The sequence below is a fragment of the Abramis brama genome, assembly GCF_963993115.1.
Source record: "Abramis brama genome assembly, chromosome: 5".
Classification (NCBI taxonomy): domain Eukaryota; kingdom Metazoa; phylum Chordata; class Actinopteri; order Cypriniformes; family Leuciscidae; genus Abramis; species Abramis brama.
In genome coordinates, this window is record NC_139967.1 from 40,493,855 (window position 1) to 40,506,797 (window position 12,943).

Sequence of the window (12,943 nt, forward strand, 5' to 3'; positions counted from 1 at the left end):
TGCTCACTGAAAGTGTTGTTTAATAGTGCTGTCTGCATTGTTTTAGCACCGAATGTAGCACTCAATGTAATTTGCATGGCAGAATTCCCTGATCTTTGCAGCAAACTACTGTAATCTGACATACTTTATTTTGCGTAATTGCTCCAACATTGAAAAAGTGGCTGTTTATAATGTTATTTTTATCAAATGGTCATCATTTGATGAATTACTCAATTATACTTTTCCTGAACTGATAGAAGAACCTACCTGTCAATACTAATAGCACAAAGATTAAGAATGCTCGCCGTGCACATCATGACGTCCAATGTGACGAAAATGTCACAATGGATCTTACTGAAACGCCACTCCCCCACCACCTGCAACACAGACACATGCGCATACAGACAATAAGTTTTGAAAAGACAAGTTAAATTATTTACTGAGGACAACAACAACAATACTACTTGTCAGATAAATAAATTAATAATGAAGAATATAGAATTCACTGGGAGAACCTGAATACAAATACAAAAAAAAAAAAAAGTATAGGCCTAGCGGTACACATGCTACATGGTACACTGATGAAAAGTTAAAAAAGGCTGCATTTATTTGTTCAAAAATACAGTCAACAATACTATTGTGAAATATTATTAGGGATGTGCCCATATCCGAATACCTTATTCGTAAGAGAATAATGGCTTCCAAATAACAGGTGAGCCAGGGGATAGCATAACATGATATTATACATAAACATATGAAAGTGTGTAAACTTTATGAATGAAATGAGCAACGCGTGATTGCAAATCAAATAGTTGATTTGCTGTCTCACTGTTGCCGTCTCAGTGCGTATCTCAGAAATCAGAGCTTGGACAAGAGTAATATCGGTAACACTTTAGAATACTGTATCTTACTTACTGCATAACTTATAAGGAATTATTGAAGTACTAATAGGTAATTCTTCATTAACTACTTCTTCACTATTGTTAACTACTAAGGAAGTTGTGTTAACTAATCAGTAGGTAATATAATTTTATTGTTGTGTTAAGTAACAGTTAGTTAATCAATAACTAATGAATTCTGTCATACCTCCATATGAGCTATTATTAATTATCTACTAATTAAGGTTCAAGAAAAATAACTAAGAAGTAACTAACATACAATGCCGATATGGTGCATTTCTTCAGCGAAATACAGGTTTGTGTACGTTTTATTGAATCTATAAAATCATTACTGTGCTGTAAATCATGTTATTTTATGCAAGACAACATACAAGGACACAATGTCAGTTAGCTATCTAACGAGTCTGTCTTTTTTGCGTGATGGAAACGCCTGATTCCTTGCATAAAACAAATGTTTTTATTTCTAAAGGTACTAAAACATCAGATGTTAAAATATGTTCTTAGAGCTGTGCACTGTTTGTTTATGGGCAGGTTATGGAGTCAGTAACAGCATATTTTGGCTATGAGTGAAACGCAGGGCGGCGGTCTGGTAATTCTTTATTAATTACTAATGGGTTCCCTATATTTACACTTTAGAATACTGTATCAGGTTCTAAGTAATTCCTGAAGAATGATCTAATAATTCTTTATTAATTACTAATAAGTTCCCTATATTTTCACTTTAGAATACTGTTTCAGGTTAAAAGTAGCCTAATTCCTGGATAATTATTTGATAGTTCTTTATTAATTACTAATCAGGTTATAAGTAATTCCTGCAGAATTATTTGACAATTATTTATGAATTACTAATAAGCTCCCTTTCAGTTTCCCTCAGTCGTTGCCTCAAATACATGAATTTACTCAATGGCATATGCTGAGGAAAACAGACACACACAGTACTTTACAGGTATATAAAATATAAAAAACTAATCTGAGGTAAATTGAGTGGGGTTCCTTTCTGAAGTTGATTTCTTACAGAACACACTCAAAAAAACACACAGGTAAAAACCTCTTTAACATTGTATGCATTTGTTAAAATTGTAATACTACTTCTATTAATAACATTAGTAAATAAGGAAGGTCACAACTCAATGTAGTTTGTATGACTGTTCATTAGTTACTTCTTAATTATTCTTCTTGAACCTTAATTAGTAGATAATTAATAGTAGTTCTTCAGGCGGTATGACAGAGTTAATTAGTTATTGATTAACTAACTGTTACTTAACACAATCATAAAATTATTTTACATACTGATTAGTTAACACATCTTCCTTAGTAGTTAACAGTAGTTAATAACTAGTTAATAACAGTCTGGTTAATTTTGAGTCTTGAACTGTAAACTCTCAAGGTTAATTGGCTTTCTAAATATATGTTGGTTATGTGTCTATTCAGAATGACTTATGAGCAGCAACCTTTTTATTTTGGGTATGTCATACATGTGTTACTGGCAAAGTGTGTAATCCGGCATTCTATAGAATGCCTAGGTAATGTATAGAATTAGGTAATGTATTTTTTGCAAAAAACATCAGGAATTCTATACATTGCCTAGGCATTCTATACAATACCAGGATTTCACACTTTGCCGGTAACATATGCATCACTTGCCAAAATTGGGGGTGATGAGGAAGGGGATATTCCAGTGCAGAAACCCTACAAGAGTCCCTTCCAAGTGAAGAACAAGCTACGCTTAGCAACAGTGAGGCATGTCTCAAATATAAACACACGCATATATATATATATACATATATATATATACATATATATATATATATATATATATATATATATATATATATATTAGAACTACCAGAATTCCATAACTACTAGAACGACCATAGCGGTCATTCTGACCGTTCATACTTTGACGTTCATATGGCCGTACTGAACTTCATTTTCGTCATGTCATATCTATTGTACATGTTAACCTTCTCTTTTCCAATGAAGCTTTTAATTCCTGTCGTCATAGCCCTTAAAACAAGCACAAAAGAAAGATTCCCCCGACACGTGCTGCCTCTATTTGAGGAACGTTTTGCGTCAAAATAATATTTTTTTCACCGCACTCACGACGTGAATAGACATGCACAAAAGTTAGGAAACGTCAAAGCTTCATACCGTTTAGTACAGCCTTGTTTGTAAATAAGTTCAATAATCAATACAAAATCTAAAAATAAATGGATATACAATGATAGGTAATAATAAACAGGACACAAAATTTTAATTCAAATGAATGTGAAAATGTATACAAACAGGCTAAGAAAAAAACGTGAACATTAGCTAAACAAGAAAACGAACTGCTTTAGAACGATTAGTTTCAGTGAACAAAAAATATTAACGAACAAACATTTGCTCCCACACACTTTGTGACATTTGGCACATGTCTCCTTGGTTTTATTTTGTTTGCAGTTCCTCCAGTTGTATGGCTTTTGATTCCATGTGGTCGGAGCGAAGTTCGCTCGCCAGTCGTGTGATGAAGTCCCTCCGCAAAACTTGCAATGTAGCGGACTTATGATATTTATAATGCGTGCGGTCAAAATGACCGTTATGGTCATTCTAGGTAGAAATAGTCAGAACTGTTGTGTGTTTTGTGATTTTAATAAAATAACAGTGTCAGAATAAAATATACACATATTTAGGAAAAGTCAGAGTCCTATTGCCACATTTATTTTATTTTAACAAAGTTATTAAACTGTAAAATTTAAAAACGGTCAAAATGACCGCCTTGGGAGTTCTAGTGTTTTAACATATAATACATTTATAAGAAATATTAAAGTCACATTTTCCTTTTAATATTCTGTAATGAAGGAGCTCCCAATAATCCGACACATGAAAGAAGCTGTGAAATGGCTCCATTCCATTCCAGTCATCTGCTCAGGGGTCCAGTGGAAGAACCTTGTTTCATTAGAATGGATGAAGAAGACAAGGAAAAGACCCTCAACAATCTCCTGGAACAGAAGCTTCCAGAGACCCCTTTCGTATTTCATTTTGTGTTCAGGGATGACATGGAGTTATTTTTACAGGAACGTAAGGACAAAATGGGCCTAAGAGTGAATTCTTCATTTGATTCATTTTAAGTTTAATTCATGCAGGATTGTCATGATAAAATGGGCCTAGGAGTGAATTGTTAATTTTGTAAATTTGAATTTATGCAGGACTGTCATGACAAAATGGGCCTAGGAGTGAATTGTTCAATTGATACATTTCAATTTAATTATTTGTTGTATACATTTTAGATTTGTATTGAAATGTTTTAGTTTACATATAGAAAAATGCATGCTGCACATGTTCTTGGCTTTGGAGTACATTTTTATTTTGAGTCTTGTGAATAAAGTATATTTCATATAAAATGCCCATAAGTTTCAAGCATTATTTTTCATCATCATGATCAGGAAGTAACGTCTCGGGTTATGGCTGTAACCCTTGTTCCCTGAGAAGGGAACGAGACACTGCGTCGACTACGACACTTTGGGGAACGCCCTTAGCATAGCGGCTCTGAAGCATGAATGAAACTAAGCCAATCTTGATTGGTGTTGCCTCATGACGTAACGTGTGACTGCATACACGGAAGCTACAAAGGGATGCCGGCACACAACAGAGTTAGTTTCTGCGATGAAGCAAGTCGCTCCCAGGCAGGGGAAGGCGTGGCGGAGGAACGCAGTTCTCGTTCCCTTTCTCAGGGAACAAGGGTTACAGTCGTAACCCGAGACGTTCCCTTTCGAGGGAACTCAAACTGCATTGATAAGACACTTATAACGAGTACCCACTATGCCACAACGAGCCCTGCCTGTCCCAGTGTGAAGCTGCGCACAGGCACACTTAGGACGAGAGCACTATAGAATCTAATAAAAGTATGAGGGGTGCGGTGACCCATCCTGCTGCATCCCACACTTCTTGCATCGGGGCCCCTGAAAGGAGGGCTCTAGAGGACGCCATGCCTCTGGTTGAATGAGCCCTCATGGCCAAAGGTGAAGGCAAGCTGCGCACCTGATAGGCCATAGAGATAGCCTGAATGACCCAGTTACTGATAGTCTGTTTGGATGCGGGAAGCCCCTTCTTGGGCAACCCGAAGCACACCAGCAACTGGTCTGACTTCCGCCATGAAGAAGACCTCTGGACATAAATCTTGAGCTCTGACAGGGCAGAATAAATGAAGCCTTTCTTCATCCGCCGTCACGTGAGGTGGAGGATGAAAAACCTGCAGAACCGTAAGCCGTGCAACATTAAATGGCACTTAGGCACATTGCCCGGCCTGGGATGCAAGATAGCCTTAATGTCGCCTGGAGAAAACTCCAGGCACCCATTAGATATAGAGAGCACCTGAAGATCTCCTACTCTCCTCAGAGAAGTAAAGGCTAATAAAAAAGCTACCTTGAGGGAAGGTTCTTGGCCTCAGCCGACTCCAGAGGTTTGAAGGGGGCCTCGACCAGCCCTTCGAGAACCACTGCCAGGTCCCATGTGGGAACTCCAGTACGAGCCGCAGGTCTCATCCTCCCAGCCCCATGGAGGAAACGTACGACCAGCTGATGTCTCCCCAGAGGCCCATCACCCAGAGGAGCGTGGAAAGCCACAATGGCAGCCACGTACACCTTGAGTGTGGACGGGGTAAGACAAGCCAAGAGGAATCAGTGACACGTGGAATCTCTTTATGGAAGGAGCTCTGGAACTGAGTATGGTTTAAACCACTCCAGCCAACAGGCCAACCTCTAGGTACTGAGCCCCCTCAGGGGCCAGGCCCAAAGTTTCCACAGGTCTGGTCGAGGGTGAATATTGAGCCCCCGGCCTGTGGAAGCAGGTCCCTCCTCAGTGTGAAGTCTCCATTCCCACGGGCCTCAGCCCCTGCCTTGACAGGATGTCTGCTCACTGATTCTGGTCCCCTGGGACGTGCATTGCTCTGAGAGATAACAGTTTCCCTTGGGACCACAGGAGGATCTGATGCGCCAATCTGGATAGAGGGCACAATCTCAGAACCCCCTTATGAATCAAGTAGGAGAACACCGACACGTTGTCTACGTGGTGACCCCTGAGGTCTGGGAGGAAGCTCCTCAGAGCCCTGCCATCCATGACCACGCCCCAGCCCGTGAGGGAGGCGTCTGTTGAAGCGGCTTTCCGGCGACATGACGCTCCCAGCACGGGGCCTTGGGACAGAAACCAAGCTTTTTTTCCACATAGATAGGGAACGAAGGCATCTGCGCATAACCCTGTTCATGCAGAACGGGTTCCCCCTTGGGGAAAATCCCTTGGTTTTCAACCACCACTGCATGGCCCTCATGTGCAGCAGGCCGAATGGAATGACGTTGGACGCTGCTGCCATGAGCCCTAACACTCTCTAAAAATGTTTTACAGTGATGGATTGGCCTAGCTTTATACTGGTCACCGTGGCCAGGATGGACTCGATCTGTGCAGGAGACAATTGTGCCCGCATTGTGACCGAGTCCCACGCCACTCCCAGGAACATGGTTCTCTGGGCTCGTGCCAACACGCTTTTTTCGTGTTGAGTCTAAACCCCAGGCTCTGGATGTGGGCAAGGACGACATCTCGATGCCGAACTGCCAGTTCTTGAGACTGGGCCATAATAAGCCAGTCATCGATATAATTTAGCACCCTGACACCCCTTTCTGAAGCCTCAGCGGAGCTAGAGCTGCATCCATAGCTAGGCCGTACAGAAGAACCCAATGTTGGAATGCTTCGCCCCCGAAAGCGAACCTCAGGAACTTCCTGTGAGATGGAAGGATGGATATGTGGAAGTATGCGCCTATCTATTTTCTATTTCCTATTTAGTATCTCTATCGTGACAAACCAATCCTCAGATTTGATCTGACTCACGATGATGGAAATAGTGAGCATCTTAAACCTGAATCTCCTCAGAGACCGATTCAAATGCCTTAGATCTAAAGTAGGCACAACCCTCCATCCTTCTTAGGAACTATGAAGTAGCGGCTGTAGAACCCGGACTCCCTGTCCGGCAGAGGAACACACTCTGTGGCCTCTTTTACCAGCAGGGAGTTTACTTCCTGTTCCAATACCCGACCCTGCACTGGGTTGGCTGCATTCCACACCGACCCGTTGAATTTCGGTGGGCGGAATCGAACTGCCCATTGTGTGCAGGACCTATGGAGAAATATTTGGCAGGTCTTACCATGCTTTGAAATATTCTACTAAGGGAACCAGCCTCTCGAGACTGATTTCAGGTATCATTTGAGATTCGTTCTCAATCCCCTGAAGCGGCTCTCCGACAGGGTTTGGTCGAAACGATTCTCGATGTGCGGACGGGAGCGCTGCCTGGCCGCAAGCGCACTTTACGGCGGTATACAGACATAGATTTCCTGAGGGATCCCCAGAGGGGAAGCTCTTTCGGTTTCGTTCTCGACACCCTGAAGCGGAGGACCGGCAGGGAATAATCAAAAACAATTTCCGATGTGCGGACGCGAACACTGCCTGGCCGCAAGCCTTTTGGGCGGGCACTACACCATGCATTCGCTGAAAACCGTTGTGTTCCGTAGCGCACTTGACGCTGGATACAAACATTGAATTCCTGAGGGCTCCGCGGAGGAGCGATTCTCGCTCGTCCCTTCACGGGGGGGACCGCCATTTTCATCTCGTTTTACGATTTTCGACGTTCGCTGCTCATTATTTTAATTCCTCAGAATTAAATGCAGCCAAAAACACTGGATAAGTGAAACACGGTCTGGATGGTAGGCTGAATTAAAATATCTAACTTCTTAAAGTCAGATAATATTCCATCATTTTAATTCCATATAATTAAATGCAGCCATAATCACCAGACAATACTGTTTTAATATTTATTTATACGGTCTCGTAATCTACACGCTGCCTCGGCAAACGCAAGATTCGAGCCGTTACAATATATTTGACTGTGCATGCCTCGCACCCACACAGAATCTTTATTGCAGAGTAGCCCCGTAATCTACGTGCTACCTCGGCAAATGCGAGATCTGAGCCATTATAGATTCTGTATTGCAATGCAGACCTTTAATCTACGCACTGCCTCGGCAAACGTGAGATCCCAGTCACAGAATCTTTATTGCAGAGTAGACCCATAATCTACGCGCTGCCTCGGCAAACGCGAGATCCGAGCCACTAGATTCTATATTGCAATACAGACCTTATTTGGGACAATTCTTATGGGACAAACAACACCAAATAGGACAGACAGTTTCACACAGAGCGTTTGCTGAAGAGCAAAAAGCTAACTCTGTTGTGTGCCGGCATCCCTTTGTAGCTTCCGTGTATGCCGTCACACGTCATGACGCAACACCAATCAAGATTGGCTTCATTCATGCTTCAGAGCGGCTACGCTAAGGACGTTCCCCAAAGTGTGTAGTCGACGCAGTTCGAGTTCCCTCGAAAGGGAACTCTCATAATACAATGAAACGGATAACTACATACAATTATATTATACAATATCAATGTTTTAAAATGCTTATTGTACTGTACCTTAATATATCATTATAACATACATATAAAGTATGACGTTTCATGTGTAATAAAAGCAAATTATGCTCCAAAACCTAAGGTGGCGCTACTCGGTTTAGAATGTAAGCTGCGCCCCTCACTTCCGGTTCTGTGGCTGGGGTTCTGGTGCTGAGGTTCTGAAAGTGGTAGTGCTGCGGGTCTGCAGCTAGATACTATTGGAAAAAACTGGCTTCTCATGAAATTTCACAAACTTCCTGGGAAAGCCCCACCCATTTCTGGATTTATCTGAATACAGATGTGGCAGGATAAGTGATTATGGTTTTGGCAAACCAATAAGGTGGAAGCGGCCATACTATTTAAGGACCTTTATTTTGGCAAGTGTGTACGTGTCCTGGTGATTCTGGGTTCTCCTCTCCCTGGCATTTCTGTTTCATTCCCGTTCTGTTCCCATTCCTATTCAGGTACATATGTTGAGACTCTGCTGACAGTGTAATGATGTGAACAGTTCGAGGCTAATATGCTCTATTTATAGTTTAATTAGAGCGGAGCTGGTGACATTGGCGTTGTGGTAAGATTCTGGCGGAGTCTGCTCTCAGGTACGTTTGGTATTAGTTTGTTGATTTGCTCCCAAGTATAGTTTTGTTTTTCTTTTTGTTTGTGCTTTGTGCTGCATCTTTTCTTTTGCTAACAGTGCTCGCCTTGAACCTGTACTTTCAGGTTTGGTTTGTCACACGTGTTGCTCTATCATTGTTCGTCATTTTATTGTAAAGTGTTTATGACTTTTACTGTATCCATCGTCCCATTACTCTGGTGCCACTCAGGTACTGTTTATCCACCTTGCTGTATGTGGTGTTGTCAGGGGTCCTGAGTGCTATCTGCCACACCACAGTGTTTGTAAATTTTACTCTATTATTTGGTGCAATTTGTGTAGTCCTTGGTTATGGGCAGAAGAAGGAAATGATGAGCAGTTAAGCTGCTTGTGTCCCGCACTTCTTTCTGTCTGTTATGTCCGAGTGCCAGCAGTTTCGAGGTGGTAGCGATCTGCTTCCTCTATAACAGTTAAGTTGTGATAAATGCAGATGAGGGGCAAATAACGCAATTTCATACCACATTATCATTGGTAACCCTTCTCCCTCCCGCACTAGAAGTACAGAGGTGTTAGCTATGTGCTCCCTCTGCGATCACATGTCAAGACGGTAGACAGTACAGGAAGATTGGGCAATACTGCTTTAGCATCCCACTTCCTTGGCTATCTCCTTCGGAGGCATGGCAATGTGAAGCAATAATCTACTTCTAGTCAGTCCTGAGGACAGGATGCTTAATGCTTTGCTCTGGCCAAGGGTCCGGATAGAAGTCAGAATAGCTTTGTGGAATATGTGCTGCAAACAATGCAGTTGTGCACACAGCAACCCAAATTTGAGTCTTGGCTCGAGATTCAGGCTTGTAGCAAAACTTAACCGCTACTGAACAGATGGTGCGAGTATGTCAGCTATCTAGGCTGTTCAGCCCCAGATTCAGTGATAGGTCAGGGATAACGGGTGGTATTTGAGCTGTGGATGTAACCTCAGGCTATCTAGTTTTTTAGTCATCTCTGCGATGTATGACAATGCTTTTGGCTACAGCTTAGTTCACTGGATAATTCACAAGCACAGTGAGAAGGTATTTTGTCAGTATGGCATAGTGGGGATTTCGTTCCCATAGCTTCGATTCATGACGCAGTGTAGAGTTCGAAAGGGAATGTCTAAGGTTAAGACTTTAACCATGGTTCCCTGAGAATGGAAACGAGACACTGCGTCGTGTTGCCATACTTACGGCATGCATGGACGTCTTCCTTCAGAAAATTGAAGCTGATGATGTTCTCTCTAAGTGCTCTTACATACCCTGCAGTCATGCCAGTGACGTCACCTGACCACAGTTGCCAATCAATTGTGTAGCACACGTGCCTCAGACACTGGCTCATGAGGAGCATTCCCATTGCATCAACTCATGATGCAGTTTCCCTTCTCAGGGAACCATAGTTACAGTTGTAACCTGAGACGTTTTGGATTAATAGTGGTGCATGAACCTAAAAAGCTTTTCAAATAAAATTACTCATGAATAAAAAAACAATATTGTTTATATATATATATATATATATATATATATATATTATGTAAGGAATGTCAAGTTGTTTTTCCACAAAACCTCTCATTTAAGGCCTCCTTGTGTATGGAGAGAATTTAACACCCCGCTTTAGCAATACTCTTGTGAAGGCATTGACACACACAAATCAGTGTGACGACAAACAGCACCATCTCTATAAAATATTCAAGTTAGCAGTTTTACAAAGCAGAAAATTAAATGATAGCTCACAGAAATGTAACAGAGATAACAGCTCTTGAGAGGTGGGAGATATATTCATGCCTTAATAATGTTAAATGAAAGGCTATTTTCTCAACCATAAGCCCATTGATTTGAACAAATGAATGTATTATACATGATTTGAAGGCATTAGCATATGCTTCATTTACTTCCTGTAATTGTACTACATTTTATATAATGTATTATGAAATGGATTGCATTCAGTTTCTTACACAGTATAATCTGATCTCTTTTTGAATTGTTCATAAATAAGAGAAAAACACATTCTGTGGTTATTTAGCTTTGGTTTTACAATTTATTTCCTAATGCATGCTTTAAAGTCTACCTTTCAATTCAAGTGCATTCAACAAGCTCTTAGTGGAGCTCTTAAGCTCTTAGTATGAATTAGTAAAGAGGTACTTAACTGTATTTGAAGTATTCATATTTAAAATGCTAAGCATAGTATAATACACTAATTATGTGATTTTTTTTCTCTCTGCCTTGTTGCTGCTGCTGAGTTGGCTTGCGTCTGTAAGCTTTGTATATCTTTCTGTTTTGAATCATTATTTACTATCATTCCTTGTTGTTTATACTGCTAAATATAGCTTACTCAACATCACACATTAACCTGACATCGCTAGCTTCAATCTAAATTGTTATTGCTAGCACAACATGCTAGTAATTTGCTAGCCTGTTAGCGTGCCATCCGTGCACTCTTTATTTATTTTTCGCCCGCACCTTTTACAAGTTCATCAAACCTTAGGTGAGTCGGGGGACAAAACACCGCTCTTCTGTTCCGATAACAACATTAAACAGATTCTCCCCACTCAGTGAAACACCCACTGAGAATCCTGTTGAATGTGCCTGAGTTATTGGCAATGCTATTACACGGAACGTGTAAAGAAAATAGTCCAACGTCGTGGTACAACGAGCACACTTAGGCCCTTAAGAGAGCAGCCAGAAAAATGGAGCGCAACTGGAAGAAAACAAAACTAGAGGTATTTCGCATTTCATGGAAGGAAAGCTCGACTGCATTATTTTGCAACCCTATTAGAAGAAAATAAACAAAACCCTAGGTATTTATTTGAAACAGTGGCTAAACTAACGAAAAATAAAGCTTCAAGCCCAAAAGTTTCCAAACAGCACAGCAGTAATGACTTCACTTATAAGATTGATAATATCAGGGAGAAAATTATAACTATGCAACCGTCTATTACAGTATCGCATCAGGGAGTGCATTGCAGTCTCCCTAAGGAAAAATTTGATTCATTCATTGCTATAGGAGAGGAAGAATTCCTAAACTCTTTAAATCATCTAAATCGACAACATGTATGTTAGACACTGAAGCTATTGAAAGAGATGCTTCCAGAGGTCATAGATCCTCTTCTTAATATCATTAATTCATCTTTGTCATTATGATACGTACCAAAAACTTTTAAGCTGGCTATGATTATACCGCTTGTTAAAAAAACGCAACTTGATCGTACAGAATTAGTCAATTACAGGCCGATCTCAAATCTACCTTTTCTGTCAAAGATACTAGAAAAGGCGGTATCCTCACAACTATGTTCCTTTTTACAAAGAAATGATATCTGCGAGGATTTTCAGTCAGGATTTAGACCGTACCATAGTACTGCGACTGTTCTCATTAGAGTTACAAATTATTTGCTCTTATCATCCGATCGTGGTTGTATCTCGCTATTAGTGTTACTTGATCTTAGTGCTGCATTTGATACTATTGACCACAACATTCTTTTAAATACACTCGAAAATTATGTTGGCATTAGTGGAATTGCATTAGCATGATTTAAATCATACTTATCTGACCGTTATCAGTTTGTAGCAGTAAATGAAGAGGTGTCTCATCGAACACAAGTTCAGTATGGCGTACCACAAGGCTCAGTACTAGGACCGTTGCTTTTCACTCTGTACATGCTACCCTTGGGAGATATCATTAGGAAGCATGGAATTAGTTTTCACTGTTATGCTGATGATACTCAGCTCTATATTTCTTCACGCCCTTACGAAACTTACCAATTCACAAAATTAACGGAATGCATAGCTGAAATAAAATAATTGGATGACTAGTAATTTCCTACTACTTAATTCTGAAAAAAACAGAGATTCTAATTAGTGGACAAAAAACGTCCTCACGTACTAACCTAGAATACTATCTAACACTTGATGGCTGCTCTGTCATGTCTTCGTCGTCGGTTAGGAACCTGGGTGTGCTCTTTGATACCAATGTCTAGTAT

At 40.7% G+C, this 12,943-nt stretch overlaps 1 protein-coding gene across 1 annotated transcript in view; it reads right to left on the reverse strand.

Moving 5' to 3' along the window:
- Positions 1 to 12,943, reverse strand: part of drd2b (dopamine receptor D2b) — a 160,689-nt gene that overhangs the window by 23,525 nt on the left and 124,221 nt on the right. The window contains exon 3 of the mRNA XM_084113240.1: positions 247 to 356. Within this exon, the coding sequence (XP_083969366.1) occupies positions 247 to 356 (110 nt within the window). The remainder of the gene's footprint in view (positions 1 to 246; positions 357 to 12,943) is intronic.